Genomic DNA, 23,120 nt, shown 5'->3' on the forward strand with positions numbered 1-23,120 from the left:
CCCCCCCACACACACACACACACAGACACACACAGAGGACATGCTAAGCTAGTTTCTGAAGGCTTTCTTTTTATGCCACATGTCTGAAGTATTCCCACCATTTCTCTCAGAGCTGTCAGTGCTCCTGCTCAGGGAGCTGAGTGACAGATACACAATAGGGGCATAATAAAAAAAAGTCTGGAGTTTTATAAAACTCTTCAGTAAAACTACTATTAAGCTTTGGGGATCGGTACAATGATACACAGTGACATTGCCTTTAAGGTGCTTGGAAGTGTCAGAACCACCCAGAGAAGTGGGGGAGCTTTGAATAGCTGAATGAATTTCTGCAATACGGATCGAATACTTGGATAACCTTGGTTGGGAGAAAATAAGGACACTTATGAAGTTGTTATTTATTTAGAGTCCCACTATTCGACAATTCAACAAAGTCACAGTGAAACAAAGCTTCTTAATACTCATAATTAGTCACATGAGACACTCCTACATCATTTTTAATGTCTATCATCTGTCATTATGTTCATACTGCTACAGTGTGAGTGCAGTTGTGTTCATACGATTACATTTAATGTGTACCTTGAAGTCATTTTGTTCAGTGACAAATTGTTAACTGCAGAATTATTGCAGACTAGATGTGACGGATATGACTTTGTGTAATAAAGTGAGATACTTTAGTTTTATTTGTGTAAAGCAGCAGTGTGTTACCTGTTTTTCCACAGATGCCAAAGCGGCCCAGGCATTCTTTATGGGCACCTAAACCACATTTGGAGCACAGGTAGCCCTGATTAAAGACGCCCCTGCAGACAGATGAACAAGACAAGGCATCACATGGATTACTTGACAGTATACAAACATAGTAGTAACAGTAATTTTATGCAAAGAACAGTTAAATTACTGTTATGCTTGTAAGAAAGTGAGCATCCAAGCTGCAGTCAAAAAATGTAATATTATGTAGAAATGTCTGTGACATTTTCTAACATTTTGATAAGGGCCAAGTTTGGAAACCTACACCTGTGTTTTTAGCCAACGGCAGGTCGGGCATATCGGCTTGTAGAGCCATAGCGGCTTGGCTCTACGGTTCAGTGAAATATCTCTACCGCTATTGAATGATTTGCCATGAAGTGACAATCATGGTTCCAAAGGTAATGAATCCTAATGACTTTGGTGATCCCCTGATTTCCTCCTGTTCCACTAAGAGGTTAACATCAACTATTGGATAGGATAACCATTCCTGTCCTCCTCTGGATAATTTGTTATGACTTTGATGACCCCCTTAACACAATGGTTCCCAACCCTTTTGGGTCTGAGGTAACCCCACTGCCCTGTCAGATGAACTCAAGTACCCCTTTATTGATTCCCAATGTAGTGTATGTTCCAAATATATAACACTATTCAATATATAAGAGTAAATATTCCTTCCTTTTTTCATACAATATTTAAGTTGCTTTAGTCAGCAATCGTGCTGCTACTACTACTACTACTACTACTACTACTACTACTACTACTACTACTTCTACTTGGATCGAAGCTGAATGTATCCATGACTTTAAGCTACTTATTTGAACTTTTAGTTCTGTAGGCTACATTTAGCTAACTGATTTGGCCCCTTGTCCAATAATTCATACTAACTATTTTGACCCTTTACCCATTACCTTTAGCTAACTATTCAAACCGTTTATCCTTTACCTTTAGCTAACTATTCAAACCGTTTATCCATTACCTTTAGCTAACTATTCAAATCATTTATCCATTACCTTTAGCTAACTATTCAAATAATTTATCCATTACCTTTAGCTAATTATTTCAACTGTTTATTCATTACCTTTAGCTAACTATTTCAACCGTTTATCCAATACCTTTAGCTAACTACGTTTATCTATTACCTTTAGCTAACTATTCAAACTGTGTATCCATTACCTTTAGCTAACTATTCAAACTGTTTACCCATTACCTTTAGCTAACTATTCAAACCGTTTATCCATTACCTTTAGCTAACTATTCAAACTGTTTATCCATTACCTTTAGCTAACTATTCAAACCGTTTATCCATTACATTTAGCTGACTATTTTAACTGTTTAGTCAGTACTATATTCTACCATTTAAACATTACTTTTGACTGCCTGTCTGAACTTATGTTTGCTTGCTAACTGTTTCACTCACTCATCACTCATTACATAACTTTAACATGTAGTTTTCAGATGTTGCAGCTGACTTATGTGGATTTATTCTTTAAATTAATAATCATAGATACTATTTCTTTTTTCAAATTAGTTAATCTTATCCCTTGGGGTACAAGTACCGCATGTTGGGAATCCCTGCCTTAATATTTCATCCAGCGCCACCATCAGGTCAAAAATTTAATTTGTCAAAATCTTTTGCAGACCAAAGTAGCCTACCAACTACCTGCTAAACTAATTCAAATTTAAATCCATCTCAGCTGTACATTGTGGTTAGTGCTTATTAGGTTAATGAATATGGTCTACACATCATACCCGCTGAACATCAGCATTACAGCATTGTTATTTTGAGCATGTTTGTATACTGACGTGGGTGCAGGTGTGGTAGGTGGATGACATACAGCAGGTTATTCTAATAAGTTACACTATGAACTATTTAAGACCAAAATCTGCATCAGCTCATATCTCATAGCTCAATAACTACTGAATAGAAAACACTGAAATTCTTGGTAAAAAATTGTGCACACACACACACCAAAAAACACACACACACACACACTGAAGCAGCAGTGTGTAGTTCTGTTGTTATTCACCTAACCATCTCAGAGGCCCTAATTAAAATGTCATGAAAGTAAAGGCTGCTTTGCTCTGCTCACCAGCTAATTGTCTGTTTAACCTCTTCACATGCAGGTACACTATTAATAGTTTTCTGGGCAGTTCAGAACTACAGGGTGTGTGTTGCATTGGTGGAGGATGTCAGAGCATTGCATTTAAATGAAAAGGACACCACTCCTTCACAGTGGTTATGAAATCACATGAAAGGAAAAAGGTTTGACTAAGATCTCCCTTTCAATTTAACGTAAATATATGTTACTGTATTTTCATATGTAGCATGGTGTCTGATTACTGAAACGATACCTCAGCAAGGCCTGTGCTCTTGTGTATATGTGTTTGTATGTATGTATGTATGTATGTGTGTGTGTGTGTATATATATATATATATATATCTTACTATAAAACATTAAAAGTCCACTGAGTAACAGTGTAGTACACATGATGTCAGATTTGTGCTGCAAGCTTTATGAAATAATGGCATACACATCTTAAAATCACAGAAAAACACTTGACTCATTGGACTCGTGATTCATGAAGTCATTTGATATTTGGTCCCTGTTAGATAAGAGGTTTCATTTCTAAAGTGTCTTTTCAAGTTAATCCAGTGCTCTAGCACAATAGTATTAATGAAATAGTCTAAAGGACCAATCCTTATTTAAAGAAATACTTGAGAAATAATCAAGAAAATAAGGACACACTATACTTTAGATGCTTCTTGAGAACTGCCCTGCATTATTCTTGCTTTTCTTATATTGTATTCTCTGAAAATGTTGTTGAATTCAGTGACTAGCTCTGTTTATTCACAGTGTAAAAATCTTGTCCCCTTTCCCCATCCATTGCCTTGAAGAAGTACTGAAGTGTGACACACATTTTGCGTTATGGTCCTTGCTTGGTGAAAGCACTTATTCCTTCCCGTTGTGAGAAAGACCGTGAGAAGCAGTCCTCTGGGAGACGATACCATTCAGCAAATTCAAAAGAACTTTGTGTAACTAAGGCACATGTGCAGAGGAAGAAGGGAGTCAAGGGAAAGAGACGAATAGATTGTTAGGGTACACTGGAGAGGAATAGGAGGAGTGGAGGTCTTTCAAAGGAGTCCTGACAGATGTTTGAAGGGAAGGGGTCCACGTCTCGTCCTCAGTCTTTCTGTTTTATGATAGCCTTGAAGAGGGCTTTGTGCTGCTTCCACTTTGTGCGTGTGTGTGTGTGTGTGTGTGTATGTGTGAATAAAAATAGGCTTCTTACCTTAGTAGCATGTGGCAAGAGTTGCAGGAGGTGATCCTTTCAAAAGTGTGCATATTAAACTCATGGGAGTTGTTAGTGGCGTTCTCAGGACGAATGTTGGATCTAAACAAGACATACACAACAAACACGTAATGTGGATGAGTTAGTTTTTAGACTAATTTCCTAAAAAAAAAAACTTCAGGATTTCCTAAAAAAAAAACTTCAGGAAGTCGAAGCTTGTATGAGATAAAGTGGTCCATGACTGTAAAGCAGCGTAACCTCACTATCATTACATGCTAATGCAATTCAAGTAGGGAGTTTTTCCAAAAAAACTATTATGTTTGTGAATTAAGGGTCAAAATAAGAGCCAGAATATAAACAGGTAACAAATATTTCAAAGGTATAATGCAAATCTCCTTCTTTCTTGCAATCAAAATGCAGTGCCTGCAAAATCGCAAGTTGAAGTGTCCTTGAATGCACCACTGAGTTTCAATATAGTCTCTGCTCATGTACATGCCTTACTACAGTGATGATACAAAAAACTTGTGGTATGATATAATATGATCATATATGCATAGTAGGGTTCAGGATCCGGAACTTAAAGCTCCCTATATCATATGTAACAATTACATTTACTTGAGTAAGTTTTAGAAAAAATTATACTTCTAGGAGTAGTTTTAAAAAACTATACTTTTTACTTCTACTTGAGTAGATTTGTGAAGAAGAAACTGTACTCTTACGCTACATTACGCGACAATGAGCTCTTCACTTTTTCATTTGACCTCTTTGGTATTCTACGCGCCATTGCCATTGTCGCGTGTGCCTCATTTTAATGTTTTATTTTGACAGAGAGAGAGACTTCCGCTAAAGGCTCTACCAAGTGACTGCGTTTCGCCAATCAAACGTAGTTGTGCAGTCTCGTCGCGTGACCATACTCATTCTCAGTGGCGGGACGGGTTAGCTTTACAGTCGTAGCAAAACAAAAAAGTCAGAATCAACCATCGGAAATGCAGACATAGATGAGGAGGAACACCCCCGGCCTCATATTGAAAGCATGGTTACCTTAGTAAAAGTGTAAAACAGCAGCTACATTATGTCTGATTAAATGCTTGTGTTAAAAAATAAATTAAACGTTACTCAACAGTTACTCAGAACAAAGTTTTTTACTCTTACTCAACTCATTATTTGGATGACCACTTTTGACTTTTACTTGAGTCTTACTATTATGAAGTAACAGTACTTTTACTTGAGTAAAATTTTTAGCTACTTTACCTACTCCTGAATGTAACACTAACAATATTGCACTGTATGTGCTATTCTGTGTCCCTGAACACATCCATTAAAATTAATGGAAGAATCAGGACAAGCAGTTGGACCCAACATGATGACAACTATTGTAGGTTGTACTTCAAAGAGATGAGCCCAAATGAATGAATGAAAATGAATTTTTTTTTGCCCTTTTTGTTAGAGTTTTCAAACAGCATTGGTCTTTGATGAAAACATGAATTTCAAAAAAATATATATTTTTTCACTTACATTAGTCAACAAACTTTCCACTGATACGGTTCTTTGAAGTGGAAAGCAGAGAATTGCAAATAGACAGGCAAGGTCTGCTTCAAGTGAATACAGAAGTATTCTTGGCCCCTTGGGACATGGATGTGTGTGTGTGTGTGTGTGTGTGTGTGTGTGTTTGTGTGTGTGTGTGTGTGTGTGAGAGTGAAAGAAAAAGACAGGATTTGCCCAAGTTTGCCTGTAGTACAAATGCTTCTATGTTTCAAATGTAAGAGGTCTATCCTTTGTTTTTCAGTTTTATGATGATAGCTAGCCATAATGACATTGTTGCATAAGCGTTTACCTTAATATGCACAAGTGCTACTTTTGAAACTGAAATGATAAATTAAACTGAAGGACGACATGTTTTCTGTAAAATAGTACAAACGCGTCAAAGAAAAAAGAAGACTTTCCGTGCTGTCCTCTGCTCTGTACTGGGGTCAACCAAAAAATCCGCTTTGTAGGGAAGATTGTTGTAAGCGTTAACTATGAGCTGTATACCGCTAACAACAAAGGGGGTCCATTGCTCCCACAAAAATAATCACACTGATACTGAATATGTTGCTATGGCATATGACAAAAAAACTCATAAAACCCCCTGAGCTTCCTTTTTCTTCCAGCTCTCTCTTCCAGTTCTACTATTTCATTATCAGCTAGTGCTTTTAAAGATGTCCGATGCAACTTTGTACAGTCCGCTGAGAGGGAGGACTTTGAAAGTCTGAAATACAATATGATTTCATTTGCAGTCTTCCTCTGACTTTCAAGGATGAACTGGGTGCTCACTCACGGCTGTCTGAGCAACAAGTTTCCATTTCTTGCTTTCTGTCTGTGGGGCGGCGGGTCTACCTACCCCTTTATGGCTGCTGAATCTCAGTCAAGCAGCAAACTGTGGGACGTAAAGGCGACACGTGAGAAAACAACTGTTCACAGATCAGCTATTAAGCATCGCTGTGGGAGCGTGTGATTGTCTGGCAACGGCTTTCTATTCCGCAGCTCGTTAATTCCGCCTCAAAAGTCAATCAACCAAAGCCCCCATTTTCTCAGTCGCACAACACACTTCCTCCTCCTAATCCTCTTCTTCACTTCCTGTTAGGGCCTTATGCTTTGTACTTTTTTAGCTTCATAACGACATTTCAAAGATTTTTCTTCTCTTTTCATTAGTCTCGTTTTTTTAACTCAGGCTCTATTTCTATATTTTCAGTGTAATTGCACGTGCCTAAGAGCTCATCAGCTCAATTGTCATTGATGTCACTGGCAGTTCATCCAGGGATCTGATAACAGCTGTCTCAGCTCTAGCTAAAGAAAATGCAAGAGGACTGCTGGGTTTTGGATATAGTGTAGATGACGCAAAAAAGTCAGTGCACTAAAAATACTCGGAGGACCCTCTAAAAATCGGTCAAAAATTCAGTGTGGTAGGATGGTCCCTACTTGCACTAACCAGGTGCCATCGTGACTACAAAGCGGAAAGGGGAGGGACCAGGCACGTCGACCGGCAGCTGATAGGGCCAACGCGTCACGTGGGTCTGGCTTCTCCCGGATTTCAAAACCGAGCATAGATGGCAACTCGTTTAGGATACAATCTCAAATTGTATAGTATAATATTTCCCCGAAACGTGTTTCTGAAAAGAGTTAAAGCAAGAAATAGGCCTTACAGTTGCTGAATCCGTCTGTTTTTTGATCGACAACGGACAGTTTAATTGATTTTAGCAGTAAACATCCGCCATTAGTAGACTCGCTTATGTCCTTATAAGAAATGAACTACAGTATGTTGCTCCGCTCTGCTGCCTTCAAAAATTACCTGTGAAAACCTCTGGTAAACGCACAAATCTTTCAAACTCCACACCTTCAGTTTATAACATGGGTTTTCTGTTATGTATTGCAGTCTCCAGGACCAAAGCGGTGTTACCCTGGCAACATCCCTATGACATCATGAGGGTTACTTTATCGGGACTTGACACAGTTTCTTAAGAACCACAGAGGAGGTCATACAGCCCTGCAAATGTCTCCTGCTGCACTATTTGTAAGCACCTTCTGTTCCGATCCACTGTGCAAGATGTCACTATCTTTCTGCTTCTAATTTCATAAGACAATTTCCTGTACATGCCTTGGTCATGAAGAACAGGATTCTGATCTCATTGAATTGCAGCTTTCTGACATGGTTTGGAATGAGAGAATTGAGTCTTGTGTGACTCCTGGCCCCTGCTGTAGATCAAACACCAGCTTGAGACAACAATTCAGCTAACAAGCCACATCTTCACAAACCTTCCTGTGGTATAAGATCTTTACTCTCCTGTTTTTATATTGATTTAAACCATTTACATTATCCACATGTTTGTCCAATTTGCAGACTTCAGTTACTCTAGTAATCTTAATATCTAGGTACATATATACACAGGTATTGTATACCTCATACAAGGCGTCTGGCCTGTGTGTGCCAACGCTGTGAAAGACAGAATGGTTGGTCAAATATCTTTGAGACAATTAGTTAGTCATTTGTCTTTCTTGGCTCTCTCTTCTATTTGTCACTCTTCAAACCAGTTTCCCAGTCAGGTCACTTGGATTGGATCCACTTCAGGATGCAGACTGGTTGTTGTAGTTAACTACACAGACCTGATGCTGCAATAAAATGTAACCAATTTTGTGATCTGAGTATAAAGTACCACTGGTTTATCAAATGGTTTCAAAATGTAGTCAATTTAGTGAGGTTGTGCTTTTAAAAGTAAGTGAGCAACTTATAACCGGCTCATATTTTTGTCACAGTGTCGCATGTCTCGTAAATCATGTAATCAAGTAACAATGAAGTCTAACTTGAATAACAGGATTGGTGATGTGTGCATTTTGATGCTGTGACAGAATGCAGCTGGGACAAAGAGGAACACACTCTTATCACGCTCTTATGAACGCACATAGAAGAATCACACTCACATGGCCATGCCAAACTGATCCAGCCACTTCTTTTTCAGCTCTTTAGTCTTGAAGAAGAACTCAAAGCCGCTCTGGCCCTGGTTATGAGTGAGGTAGAATCCGTAGGACCACTGCAATTGGAAAGAAAAAACGCACACATTTCAGACAGAAAATAAAACAACGGCGACATAAATAAATTGAAGGTTTCAAGTGAAAGACAAACGAAGCACGAGGGGGCTGGAGCTGAAGGAGACAAGGTGCAGGGAGACAGATGGAGACAAAGAGATGCAAAATGAAAGATGGATGCCTTGGGGAGAGCAAGCACAAAGACTGAAGGGATGGAGGGCGGCAGAACTGACAGAGACAAAAGAGAGGAAGAGCATGAAGGGGAAGAGGAAATGAGTGTGAGGTAGCTGTGCCATATAACTGCTGGGCATCAGACAGCATGCGTGGGCCCCAAGTGGTGAGTGGGCCTGTAATCAGCCACCATTACCCACTTCAAAGGCTAAATATTGGTCTATTAGCCTCTGTGTCAACACATGCCTCTGTTTTTTTTTAGATGGCGTCACTCAACAGATGCTCGTGAGATGCACTTTTTATGGCTCCTAGGTGGGGTTTTGAACTTTTAGCACTCAGCTCTGATGGCTAAAAACATGCCAAGCTCACAGTGCTGTCAGGGAAGCGCAAAGGCTCATCTTTTTCTATTGAAAGAAAAGAGAAAAGGGAAGCAGCGCTTTACAGAGGCATTCCCAGTGGACACCAAGAGTTACGCTCAGCAAAGATATCTCGAGCAACCAATTTGTAAAGAGAAGGAGATGGTGTTGGTCTGTCTCTCTGTCAGTCACTTTAGGTCTTTTGTTGCTTGGTAGAACTTTGGAATTGAAACATATCGCACATTCAGACTGATCATGTAAAGTATGATGAAGTATTGTTTCTTTAAAAATCTTAATAAAATATAAATAATCTGACCCATGCTCCTGTCATTCACCATGTGTGCCCATTACCCCTAACCCTAACCCTAACCCTCAAGTGAACCCCTGTTATTTTAGAAACTTGGTTTACATTAAACCTGCAATAGTCTATATCCACAACGTTCCACTGCCGGGTGGCACTCGTTTTGGCCAGATGTCCATTACCTTACGTTTTCTTTGTGTTATAGTTAAGGTCCAATATGTAATATATTTTCTTTAATAAATCCAAAAATGACCCCAATGCGGAAACATGCTAAATTGAAATACTATCTTTTCTGACAACAATGCTAATGCCATTATTCTCTTCTTTTGAAATTTCTGTTCCGTGACGGAATTTCTGTTTGTGTTTTGGCCTGTGTGTTTAACAGCCATGCCGGGTTGCCAGATATACCTGTAAAACCATAGACCCAGTGTGCTACTGCTGAAAATCCATTCAGCACCATTCAAATTTTAAGTCAACATTGCAGTGCTGCGCTAGTGTTCCGATAGTGGGCGATTGGACAAATATACTGTACTGTGTGTGCGATTTGCTGAGTACAACGTCGAGTACAATGAATTGTTTTATGATGTGTTGACAACGCAATTGAGGTAGGCTTAGTTCGGGGAAACTTCAATTCAGAAGATGAAGGCTACATTTTCAAAATATTTTTGATAATACAAAAAATAGGTGTACAAAAATGCTTGTGTACACCTATTGGTGCTTGTGTCAAGTAGCAATCTAGCTGTTGGAACCTTCCATCTTCAATAGAAGCTTTGATTGTAGAAAAAGAAAACCAAAAAAATCAATAAAGCCCTACTTTTAGCTCTGTTTTGGGTCTCCACCAACTCCTGAGGGAAATTACTCTTACTGTTATTTCTGCCTAAAACAATGCTGTGAGACTGATCCAAAAACAAAAGTAAAGTTTTGTGCTTGAAACCCCAAACAAAAATCTAAAAAAGATACTTAAAAGCTCCATTTAGCCGCATGGAACCGCATAGTCAGCTAAAATTTATCAGTTGGTTAATCATTACAAGCGGCACCTTACACCATACACTTAATTTTATATCTTATGTTATTATAAAAATAGTGACTGTGGCAGTTGAAATGCATATGAAGCTTTAACTCTGCAGCAAAGGCTCAAACCATCAGCTTAGGTATGAAATATGTCCAATGGTGGCCCACACGTTTCCTACTTCTGTGTACAACAATTAGACTTAGTTTGGTTTTACCTCCAGTTGACTTGCCTGTAAATGTGATTATTTTGCTCCCATGACAGAGCTTCTTATTGCTGCTTCCCTCAGACAGCCATTGTCATCTTTGGCATTTCCATAATAAATATATAATCAAACAAACTGCATCGCATCCATCATGTCAGAGGTGAATGAAAAAACTTGTATGAGACCATATGGGTCTAAGCCTCCTAATGCCTTCTATTTACAACATCATTATTACCCAAATCATTGTTTCCTGGCACACCTTAGATATCATTCTTCATTATGAATGGCAATATTTCTCACCACTTGGCACTTAGTATTCACTGTGTGTGTCTGTGTGTGTGTGTGTGTGTGTGTGTGTGTGTGTGTGTGTGTGTGTGTGTGTGTGTGTGTGTGTGTGTGTGTGTGTATAGTCAGGCCCAAAGCGAGGTATAATGATAACACCATCTGGGAGGAGGCAGACTGTTCTAGTCTGACACTTTCAGTATTATGCTGGTGAACAAACAAGACAATGTAAAACGTGCTGGATGTATCAAATTATATTCCGGTCATTATTGAAATATGTTTGCATGTAGCTCATTTTAGCAGCATATTAGTGGATTCAGGGCACAAAAGGCAGCAGTGGGGTGTAGATGTTGGTGCAGGTGCTTAAAAAACACTAAGGAAGCAAGTTAACTCAATTATGAATTTTAAATTTTTGTGAACTTGCGTTTATCTGATAAATTGTTGTGGCTACTCATTATGCTGAAGGAGCACTGTTAATTGGTTTGTCAGGAGTCCAACATGGTTCTGAGCTTTGCTGACTCAGTTATAAAGAGGCAATAATGGATTCAACAGTGCACGACTTCCTTCCATTATAGCTGATTTGTTGTTATATGAGATGCTTGTTTTGTGCTTTTTTATTTTACAGAATGTTAAGAAGTATGTTATATAATTCTTTTAACTTTTACATGCTGTATATTATAGCAGCAATAAAAGTAGACGGCAGAATACGCGAAGTACATTGTTCAAGTCCTATTAGGATGGACATGGCATACAGCCCTGGGTAAAACTAAATATCATTAAAAGCTTTTATAAAATCACTGTAAAGTGGGTTATTGCTTTTTATAAAGGATGAGAACACACCGTAAACTTAAAAGCTGAATGCTCTAGACATATTTTCAGTTTCAGTCAGTGACCTGAATCAGTGTGGAATCAAAGTATCTCCACCAGTCAGACCCGAAAAACCAAAGCTTTCTCATTCTAGGTTAAAACAATAAAATTAGACTTGTGCTTTACACTTTCCTCTCAGCTGTGATGTATGTGAAGAAGTGTTAACTGTAAAGATGAACAACTATTTGGCTGCCAGAATTACTGGGAAATTGTCATTCGATTAAAATCAAGTCTATAATCCATTGCTTAGAGTCCTGATTTCAGTGTGCAGCACAATAAGCATAGCCTGGTTGACACCAGAGCCTTCTCAGTTGTTACTGAGAGTGGGTCTGGGGAAGGTTCATTCACAGCCCATTTCCAAAGGATGTAACATACGGACGCTGCTCAAATGACTTTCGGCGCAATTGGATAGACCTAAAACCAATCACAGCGATGAAGGTGATGACATATGCAGAGCGACGGAAAAACATCTCAACCAGCGAGCACGTTGCAGAGTTATCGTCGTTGCGTGAAGCCTGCCTCAATGGTTATGATTGATGCCTTGATTTAAAAAATCAATCTATTTCTGTGATTTCATACATGTAAAATCCAATGATGCAGCTGTGAAGTAAGTGTGTGATTTAAGTCTATGACTTTTACTGTCTGAAATAAACCTCTGCATACAACAACTATGTGGGTGAGAAACACTGCTGGTAATCATGCTGATGCTAACAGTGGGTTAGGTTTATGGGTTATGTTTCAAACATTTACACAGGTGTAACTAATAAATGGCTTACACAACACAGCTAAATAAAACTGGGTTGCCCAGGAAACAGAGATATCATTGATGATGTTAGTTAGGTGAAAAAAAGTTAGAGGAGCAACATTCAGGCCCTTAAACCCATTCTAGAAATGCTTTGACACCTAAGCATGACCTAATATAGCCTATTATTTGGTAAGGGATCCTCTGCAATAACCCAGAGCGTTTTTTTTCTCCAGTATTCAGTATTCCAATCCAATCCAATATTCTAATAGTATTCAATAGAATGTATCTATGGTGTAGCCATACCTTACTCCACATAGCTGTGGAGATAGGTCTGGTGATGCGATACTAGAGAGTCAGCACAGACAGAATGCCACATAACACAACTACAGGGCTGTGTCTCAATAGAAGCTATATACATATGTGTGTGTATGTGTTTGTATGTGTGTGTGTGTGTGTGTGTGCGCGGACCTTCCGGTTCTCCTTGTCCGATGTTGGGTTGTTGGTGATCTTAAAGAGATGCAGGTCGATCACTTCCTTCATCTCATAGTTGTCTCCTCGCCGCTTACAAACGATCACCGCGGCGTCAAACAGGAAGATGTGCCTGCGGGTCAAAGAGCATCAGTTCAAAGTCATATTAAGCATATATTATATGGTACTCTGTCCAGTGCATTGTGTCCCTTACATTATTACTAACTTAAAGTCAGAAGTACTGTTTCTGTCATAATAATAGAAATAATTAAGATTCAGTTCACATTATCAGCCTATTTGTCTGGAACTCCTACCCTTGTGCTCCTTTTTATTTTGGTTTTCACCTACGAGACACACAGGTTTAGTTTCTAAAAGTACTTTGGCTTAAAGCAATGCATACTCTGGCAGTTTTCCAACCACAGCACCTGATTCTAGTCAAGCTGCAGTCCTTCAGTAAGTCAACCAGAGTGTCACCTGACATCTCACCTGTCCTGTTTAGCTCGTTTGTCCACCGAGGCTACGCGTACCTCCCCGTCACCTTTGGGTCTCCCGTAGTTACTCAGAGGCTGATTCTACAGATAAGGAGACAGAGAAATGATGGGGTGTAATCTGACAGGAAGAAAAGCAATTTCCAAATGAGATCAGCATATAATTATTTGGAAGAAACAGGTGGCTTACCAGATTTTCGATGGATTTCTGATACTGATCTATTTCTCGCAACGTCTCATTGTCTCGCTTGACTTCGTTGACGTACTGAGCCAAGTCCTGTCAACAAAATCAGAAAACAAAGGCTTTCCTTTTTCCTTTTTCAATTTTTGCCCCGTTGCGTGCTCAGGTTGTTTTTTCATTTTGTGCTGTTTTTCTCTCTTTCAAAAGTAACTATTTGCTGACACTGTAAATGACATTGGGGAACTGAGCAGCCTTTCAGGACTACACAGTGAGCAGGACCTGCTGCAGAAATGCTGCATTTAGTGGAATGTCAGACTACAGTCTGTGTGGTCAAAAGTTGTGGACTGCATTGAAGTACAATTCTTACAGTCTCCTTTCGGAGATGATCATGTTATGTCATGTTTGTGAGCCTACACAATTTTTTATAACAGCAATAGGAGTTAACCAACAATCCAAAAAGCAATAATGCTTCCCCTTCGAGGCCTTAAACCTAATTTATTCCTGTATGAACCCACTTTTCTGTGTTCTTCTCACCAGTTTACAGATTTCTGTGCACCAAGAAGGATTTAGCGACATTATCCAAATTTGATGAAAGTTTTGAGGTTGCCCAGTTAGCACTGTCAATCAAATTGGATGGCAGCACGCCCACACAGTCCTAATGAATGAATTAAGGGATTAAAACGAGACGTGTGCACTCTAAGTGCCTCATACTGGAAGAGTGACTGTGAATATGTGTGTGTATGTAGCTTTAGGTTGGTCCTTTCACTTGGTGCATGCTGGGATAAGAGTGTGTTGAAATAAAATAAACTGGATAAGCTGATGATGTACCTTCATGGCATCCAATGCCGTCCGCAGATTACTCTTCTCTGTGGCATCTTGAGTGTGTTTCACCAGCTCCTATTGGACAGAAACAAAATGCACACAACATAAGCAAGTGTCCTATGATTACACGTCTTTCATGTCGTAAAACTGATTGGAAGGATTTCCAGGTCCAGCAAGTCTAGGAGCTGTATAAATACTGTGAATGTAGCAAAACTCTCAACTCAGCGATATAGAGCTATAGGTAGAAAGTGAGAAAACAGAAAACTCAGATTGGACAGATAGTCTAGCCAGCTGTCTGTTTTTACCCTGCAGAGATCTGAAGAGAAGTCCTCATAAAAGTTTAGAATTCCAACACAAAAGAAAGCCTTAAGTAACGGAAATCTGGCCAAAAAAAAAGGACATAATTTCCGGCGGCAACGGGGCAATCCTGGAAGTATATTGTCAAGGATATAGACTAACAACTAGCTAACATCATTTTTTTTTTTTTTGCATTTTAGGCCTTTATTTGATAGGACAGTTGAGGGGGAGTAACATGCAGCAAAGGGCCGCAGGCCGGATTTGAACCCGGGCCGGCTGCATTGAGGAGTAAACCTCTATACATGGGCACCCGCTCTACTAACTGAGCTATCTGGATGCCCAGCTCACATCATTTTAATTATAAACCCAAAGTTAGAAATGTAAGGAGGAAAGCCAGGCTATTTGTCAATCACAAAACAAACTGTGAAAATTCACATTGTTATCCTGCTGCTGACACACACTACAGCCACATTCCATGCTTGAGACCATAATGCTTTGGCTCCAGATATGAAATGAAAAAGGTCACACCGAAAAGAATCCTGTCCCGAAATGAATCAGATTTGGTCTGTGTACGTGTGTGAGTGAGTGTGTTTGTGTGTGTGTGTGTGTGTGTGTGCGTGTGCACTCATCTATTGCAGGAGTCTGTGTGTATCTGAAATTGCTTGCCAGTGCCTGGCTGCAGCGTAAACAAGACATCTAGACCTCAACAGTGGAGGATAAGGAAGGATGCCATGCATGTCCTTTATACAAGCCCATACAAACTGTGTACACACACACACACACACACACAGATATACGTGCACACACTGAGCCGCTGAGGGAGATATATGTGTCGGCTTGGCACTGCTCAAATCCCTGGTGTCAGTCAAGCTCAACCTGGGCATTATTATCACTAGCAAGACGACAGAGTCCTATTTATCAAGGCCTGCTCCCACCTCCACACCTCCACACAGAGATACGGAGGAAGGGAGTGGTCACACTGATAGCCAGGACCATACATGATGGACTCGTTGAGGGAATCTGGTTCCGGTGTGTTCAGGGGGGGAAGAGAAATGATGAGCGGAGGCAGTGAGGAAGAAAGAGAAAAAGATTGATGACAAAAAAGAAAGAGAGAAAGAAATAACCAGCAAGAAAGAGGAACTTGAGGAGCGAAAGCAAGTGACAAGACATTTGTTGTCCACATTCTGGCTGTCACCATGTGGAAAAGTAACCCAGCCGATGCTTTATTCAATGCAGCTAGCTATTACCCGGCTGTTCCGCAGGGTTTTTGGCCCACGATGACATAACGCAATTACTTTATTGCAGTTTTTTTTACAGGTTTTTGTTTTGTTTGATGGGACACATCACAAGTTGTCAGGGAGCCTAATTTAAGGCTAGGAAACCGCTCATTTCTGACTTGAACATACCAAATTAAAGCTGAGAAAATATGATAATTCTTTCTAATGTGAATAGAAAAAGAATACATGCATGGTCGCTTCTTTAAAGGAATGTACAGTATATTGTTCTGTTAAACTTTTCTGGAGTCATTTCAGAGAGGATATGCAATATCAGATCTGCCATTAATAAAGGAAATATGTCCAAGGTTTATAGTAATTTATACATACTTGTGTATAGTATGTATTGTATACATACATGTATACAATACATACTATACTGCAACTCAAACGTCTGCCTTACAAACAGGTATGCACAGCTATGGAAGCAAAAAAGGCTTTAATAATTTAAATTTTGTAAGCAACTAAATACCTCATTTTTTAAATGTTACTAGTATTGAATACTCATTGTTAACAGTGAGATATTGAACTCATGGAATTAAATTTACAAACTTTGGTCAACAGTCAAGTGTGCAGGGTTTCTGTCATCTGAAGGCTCCACTAATTATCCCTGGTGGTATAAATGTTCAAGTGGAATTTTTCATCTTAAATTTGCAGATCTGAAAATGAGCAACTCAACCTGAGTATTTGTCTGCATTATTGAAGTCTACAACCAAATACTTAAAAGTTTTTAACATTGCATAACTTGAAATTACATACTTGAAATATATAAAGTCAGACACTTGGTTCTGAAACTACAATATTTTTTACATTGAGTATTCAGTAGTAATTACATTTGACAAGTAGGTGTTTTAAGATTCAGATTTGGGGGTTTTTGTGAGTCCTTTTTCGCTTCCATTCTAAGGCTCCTACCTCACACTATCCTGCACCAACATTGCTCTGCCAAGGTTCCACAGTATACAATATGAACCAAAAATTAGTAGAGCTGCAACAATTAGTCATTTAGTTGTCAACTAATTGGTGTGTCATTTTTATAAAAGAAAAAGTCATATTGTTTCTGATTCCAGCTTCTTAAATGCGAATATTTTCTAGTTTCTTCTCCCCTCTGTGATAGCAAACTGAATATGTTTGAGTTGTGGACAAAACAAGACACTTGAGAACGTCAACTTGGGTTTTGGGAAACACTGATCTGATGGGTTTTTCACCAAGTAATTCCATTTTTTTGACTGCTAAACGACCACAATTTAAGACAAAGTGGCAAAACTCCAACTAGTCTGTCTCCTGAGCTAAACAGTTCACATCAGCTGCAAAACTCATTCCAAGGAACACAACTCTTAACACACGTCTCAAAACTGGCTAAGAGCAGCCAAACACTCAAACAATCGTCACTGAGACAACACACACTGTCCCTCAGAACACACTGACAGTAAAAACACTAGCAAACACCAAGACAGAAAATCATACTTTCCCATCTTTACAGTTTGAACAATTCGAGTGTCTTCACACTACTCAATAGTTTCTTTAAAGAATTTGTATAGATTTTATGTAATATACCAATTTTCACGCAAGGTAAACAAGAAGGAATGAAAATCAGCAGTTTGCTTCAATATTGTATTTTGTCTGTAGTAATTTATGGAATAACTCGAAAAAGGTAAAGGTACATAACAGTAACAGAGAATAGTGGGACTAATCCTGGTCTCTCTCCAGCATCATGGTGCAAGTTATCTTCATTGCACTAGATGTCTGCATCATCTCTAAATACCAATGAATGTGGTGTTTCCCTTGCTTTCCCTTGCTTTCTGAAAAACAGGAAGAATGCCATTTTACTACAGTAAAGATAAAGTGTTTGTCACATTTCTTTTATAACTGCGTAAATTACATCAGACATCTGACCTGGACATATTGGCATCTTTGCTCTTTTACCTGTTTCTCTCACAGTAAACTGTGTACACTTGTTTCCTTCTTACTTAGTGTTTGTATACAAAAAAGGCTTTTTGCGTTTTTTCTGTATAAATACTGTATATGTTCACTAACTAGTCTAAAGCAAGACACCTGCTTAGGCTTTCAGCTGAATTTACAATCAGCAGTGTTTGATAGGCACCAGACTGAAATCGATTCTGTTTTGAATAGAAAAACATTAATTGAAAAGAAGTGCTGTAATACCACAGTGTTGTGCACAGTGTTGTTAAAGTCATGGGATAACTGTGTAGAGTTTGAAAACTGTGTTCAAGAAATGAAAACTAACGAGTTTGGTCCACATTAACTGCTGCCGTGCAGGCTGGAGTTAGAGTTTTGCACGTGACTCCAGTTGTGCCCACTGTTGTTTAGCAATTGGAAAACAACTGGAATGAATAAAGAAAACGATCAATAAATTAAACGACAATGAAGTATTAAAATAAGAAACACTGAGATTGTATGCACTCCCTATGGATGTCAGCTCCACACCCACCCACGCACATAGACAACAAAATTCTGCTGCTTTTCTTTATAATATTGTACTTTTTGTACAACACAGCAAACCTACATGCACAACATACACAGACCACCTTCAACTTCTTTAATTTCTCCTGTGCGATGAATAATGAAGACTGTGTGTATGCGTATTTGCGTGTGTATTTGCGTGTGTATTTGCATGTGTATTTGCGTGTGTGTGTGTGTGTATATACCAGATGAAAAGGCACGTCAAAATTTTAACATTTGGATTGTGAAAACATGATGCAATAGTATATGCAGTCAATTCAAAAATTATAATGGAAGAAAAGTCCTGTGAGAGATTTTCAGTGACATGTTAGTAATTTCTCCCTGACCCTGCCCTGAGTTTCCACAGCCATCGTTCTGCTTCACACTGAGAGTCTTACCACTTCAAAAACACTTCCCCTCTCCGTCTGTCTCTCTTTAGCTGTTTGTCTTGTTCCGTCTGCTGCTCTGTCCACACTTCACGTTATCTGTTTTCTCTCTCCTACTTCTTGATTGTCTCAATCAGAGGACAATTACGTGCTGATCGTTTTCATTCTGAGAGTCATGCAGAGGCTACAGAAATAGACGAGGGGGAATGTGAATTACGGGAACCAAACGTGGTCAACACCACCACCTAGTGACAGTGAGGCCTGCTGCTCCTAAAGTCTTAACAATTATCAATTATGAAGCCTTTTGGATGAATCCAAATCTCCCGGACAGGGCTCCGTCACCTATGAAGTCAGTGTAGGTTATTTACAAAGATATTTACATTATATACAGCAGTGACGAGTATTACTGGAAATACAAGGTGATAGAGAAGTATAGACAGCTTACTGCATAGCTGCTTATAGACAGTGATGGAAGAAGAAATACTCCATTATAAGTAAAAGCCCTGCTTTAGAATTTGACTTAAGTCAAAAAAACAGTATTATCAGCAAAAGAAGGTGTTATGTTACTATATCCATATATTAGCTATTATTAGTAGTATTATAACATGTATGCAGTATTTTAATGTTGAGGTGTAGCCACCTTTAACTTCTTTATATTCTGAGGGTAGTTTAAATTATAAAAATGTATCATGTTTTATTTGTTCATCAAATGTTTAAGAATACGTGTAAGATCTTACCCTGCAAAGTAACTATTATACATAGGAAATAATATCAGAAAAATGTAGTTGAGTCATAAATATCATAAAATGTACATGTACTGTTAAAGTGCCTTCACAACACTACATAAGTAGAGTACTTGAGTGAATGTACTTAGTTGCTTGATTTCATACAAAGACTGTATACATTTTTGGCAAAGTTAAGAAAGAACAGAGGACATTTTTTTTATTTCTAAATGTTACTGTGAAGATGTAACGTATAAGGCTGCCAGAAAGCAAATAAATCAGGAAAAATTATAGAACAGTAGAAGGTTTAAAAAAACGTTGTTTCACTTATTATATACATAGAAATACAGAGGGGAAAAAAGGCATGAAATAAAACTAGCAATTTTATCCAATCTTGTTTTCTGCCTTTTGTCACTGAAAGTCGTTGTAGGCCTGTAAATCACTAAAACATATTTATATTTTAAAATTTTTTAAAAAAAGGAAAGAAAATATTTCAAGAAGAGTTTTTTTTATTGTCTACATACATGAAAATATCTGTGTATGAAAGCCCACATCAATACTTTCAACTGGCTTTCTCCTCTAACTGATATATTTAAAATTTTACTACTAAGATACTATAAAGTTTATAGTATCCTAACTTTGAGCAGGGTTTGTTTGTAGTATTTATAGGTAGACTCCAGAGGGATGGAACCAGTTAAGAAGAAATCTGTGACCTGGTTTTCCCACGTTTACAGCATTAATTAGAAGGCTACGGCTTTAGACCATGACGACATAACACCTGTATGACTACAGTAGAAATAGTGTAGTATGAGAAAGGCTGTAGTACTGCACCTGCAGCAGGAGGTGATACTTTAAGACTCGCTGCATAGGAACCACTAGTAGATCCCTCAGTGTGAACTTGCCGTGGTTGGCTCTCTTTGAACACTCCTGTAAGAAGACAACAAAGAAAGCAATTATACACTGTATATTGAAATTATAAACCACCCTGTGACAGTGCGTAACACATGTAACCTGAAAGGATCACAACAGTTAAACGATGTTCAGGGGCTCTTAATAAAAAAAAAAAAAGCTTATTTGAACACAGACTGACGGCAGAATTAATGTAGGACCCAAACGTTTCTGTGATGAACAGAATCATGGATGGAATCGCAAAGTTAAAAAAATGTATAAGAGGGCGGTACAATTAAAGGGGAACCATGCAGTATTTTCAGCTTAATTTACATAGTAGTCGTTGGAATGTATCGTCAGGAAGTATCGCGTGATATCAGGTCTCACAATGTAACAGCACTGCTCACACACCACTATTCAGGATCCGGCTAACAAGGTAGCGATGGATTTTTTCACGCTATCGTCATTGCTGAGCCGGCAAAAAGTAGGGGGAGCTCTATAGAGAAACCTGCAAGCAAAAGGCGGGAAAAGAGAGAAATGACCAAAAAAAACCTGAATTAAAAAAAATAACGGAAGAATTGAAAATATTTCTGAGTGTCAACCGAGCCGCTCCACTGTAACTGTAGTTTTAAAAAAAGTCTTAAAAATACAGTACACAAAAATTCCCTGTGGCTTAGGCCTGGTGGGCAGCAACATAGGGTCCACCAGGCGTGCAATGCACCGGGTGAAACACTACACGCTATTAGAGCTTCATTGAAAACTTTACAATCACGTATCCTGCCAGCTGTAGGGTGTCATCACCTGCAATGCCTCAGATACACACTTGAGGGCATTCTCTGACCATTCGGGGGGGATGAGAAATGAAAAACTTGTCACTGCTGCTCTTCAGTGATGTCGGATTTTTTTTTTTTTTTGGTGGGGGTGTAGGAACTGAGGACCGGAACTGTGTGAGGAGGGTCCAAAAAGATGCTAGCATGAACAGCTGTGGATGCAGGGAGGGGCCCATAGAAGATGCCTTTCCACGGGGCCCAGAATGTTGTTCAACTCCCTTGCTGCTCTTACTAATCATGAAACACTATTTACCTCTAGCTTCATGCGGATGTCCTCTCTGTCTTTGCAGATGTCATCCAGACTGGCGATGGCTGTCTCCACATGGCTGCAGTATTTCCCATAAATCAACAACCTGGGACGGACGCAGCAGGAGGTTAAGAGAGGGAGCCAGGGTCCCTGCTTTATTCTGACAACAGCAGCTTAGACACTAAAAGCCAGTTTAATAATGTCTTATATGTACAGAATGAATTGTAAGAGCTTTTCAGAAAATAAAAGGGCTTATGAGAGCGTACTAAATCCATAGCTTACCTCTCTTTGAAAGTGATGAAGATCTGGTAAACGTTCTGGGCACTTCTGTGCTGGACTGAGTTTTGGATTTCCAGCAGTAAACATTTGTGAACTTTCACCAGGTCCTGGAACACAAAAGCAACTAATGATTATTTATAATTTATTATTATAAATATTTCAGTGATTAGTCCATCATTTGGTCCACACACATATTTTTGTATTATCACATGACAATAAGAAATACACACAATTCACAATTGAGAAGCTAGAATGAGGAAAGTTGTTTGTATTATCAAAATAATAATTTATTTCTGCTAGACAGATAATTAATCATTCTTATTATTATTGAATTACAGGTTACTGGAATATTATTTTACATGCGTTTATGTCTAAAATGAATTAGAATTAGTTGATACTCATTTCATATCAACACATTTTAATGTATGACACATTCAATACAATGGGTGGTATTTTTTTAACTAATGTGTACAGTATGCTCTGTCATCGTGAGCATGTTAGCACAACATTCAATGTATTAAATACATATTTAATGCATGTTAGCATAACATTCAATGTATTTAAGACACATGTATTGCTGTGGGAACAGGTGGGTTTTAATTTGGAGAATAACAAAATACATTACAGAGTGACACATTCAATGGGGAAACCATTAACGTTATATTTCACAGCTGCGCCTTTCCTACTGAGACATGTCAACATGTCTGCAGTGAAAAGGGCCCTTCAAAAACAAAAATGTGTGAGCGCGGGTTGACCACAGAGTCAGATGATTACGCTGAAAAGACAATGACTTACCGGGATATTTACAAACACCTTTTCGATCTCAGCCATGGACAGAAACATGGTGAGGGGCATCATAAAGTGCTGCAGCAGAGAGAGAGGGAGAGAGAGAATGTAAAAAAGTGTAACTTGTCCCCTCCACAATAAGAGTGGGAAAGTTGTTTTACAGAAGCTATTTTATTATGGGGCCACTTTGCAAAGAGCTGTAGTCAGCAATAACAGTGAGGACTGTCTGGGTCACGACAATAATTTAATTTTCAGAGTTTGCAATTTAATGATTTCCTCTCAGAAAAAGTCCCACTGAATAGTCACCTCTACATCTCAAAGGAGCTGGCGAACACAAACTAACTTCCACCATCCACTTCATATCGAAAATCATCTACCGAGAACTCCGCTGGGAGAGCAGGCAAGGTCTTTTCCCAGACGTGAATGTACACAAGAGGGAGAAGACAAGTAGCTGTGGCGAGGGG

The 23,120-nt window shown here is 38.8% G+C and overlaps 1 protein-coding gene and 1 long non-coding RNA gene across 4 annotated transcripts in view; one reads left to right on the plus strand and one right to left on the minus strand.

Moving 5' to 3' along the window:
- LOC117937712 overlaps nucleotides 1-12,263 on the plus strand; it is a 14,677-nt gene extending 2,414 nt beyond the window's left edge. The window contains exons 2-3 of one of the 2 annotated variants that reach the window (XR_004655219.1): nucleotides 532-536; nucleotides 12,064-12,263. This is a non-coding gene — a long non-coding RNA (uncharacterized LOC117937712). Of the gene's footprint in view, nucleotides 1-531; nucleotides 537-4,257; nucleotides 4,266-12,063 lie in introns of both variants that reach the window. The other variant, XR_004655220.1, reaches the window with a different exon arrangement.
- The window catches only part of LOC117937691 (guanine nucleotide exchange factor VAV3), a 96,224-nt gene that overhangs the window by 22,151 nt on the left and 50,953 nt on the right, over nucleotides 1-23,120 (minus strand). For both annotated transcript variants that reach the window (XM_034861823.1, XM_034861822.1), the window contains exons 7-17: nucleotides 22,666-22,734; nucleotides 21,874-21,977; nucleotides 21,598-21,697; nucleotides 20,458-20,553; nucleotides 14,494-14,562; nucleotides 13,675-13,761; nucleotides 13,483-13,568; nucleotides 12,997-13,129; nucleotides 8,488-8,597; nucleotides 4,033-4,134; nucleotides 703-794 (exon numbers count right to left, since the gene is read on the minus strand). In XM_034861823.1, the coding sequence (XP_034717714.1) occupies nucleotides 703-794; nucleotides 4,033-4,134; nucleotides 8,488-8,597; nucleotides 12,997-13,129; nucleotides 13,483-13,568; nucleotides 13,675-13,761; nucleotides 14,494-14,562; nucleotides 20,458-20,553; nucleotides 21,598-21,697; nucleotides 21,874-21,977; nucleotides 22,666-22,734 (1,048 nt within the window). The remainder of the gene's footprint in view (nucleotides 1-702; nucleotides 795-4,032; nucleotides 4,135-8,487; nucleotides 8,598-12,996; nucleotides 13,130-13,482; nucleotides 13,569-13,674; nucleotides 13,762-14,493; nucleotides 14,563-20,457; nucleotides 20,554-21,597; nucleotides 21,698-21,873; nucleotides 21,978-22,665; nucleotides 22,735-23,120) is intronic.

This window comes from Etheostoma cragini, chromosome 22 (genome assembly GCF_013103735.1).
Source record: "Etheostoma cragini isolate CJK2018 chromosome 22, CSU_Ecrag_1.0, whole genome shotgun sequence".
In the NCBI taxonomy this organism is placed as follows: domain Eukaryota; kingdom Metazoa; phylum Chordata; class Actinopteri; order Perciformes; family Percidae; genus Etheostoma; species Etheostoma cragini.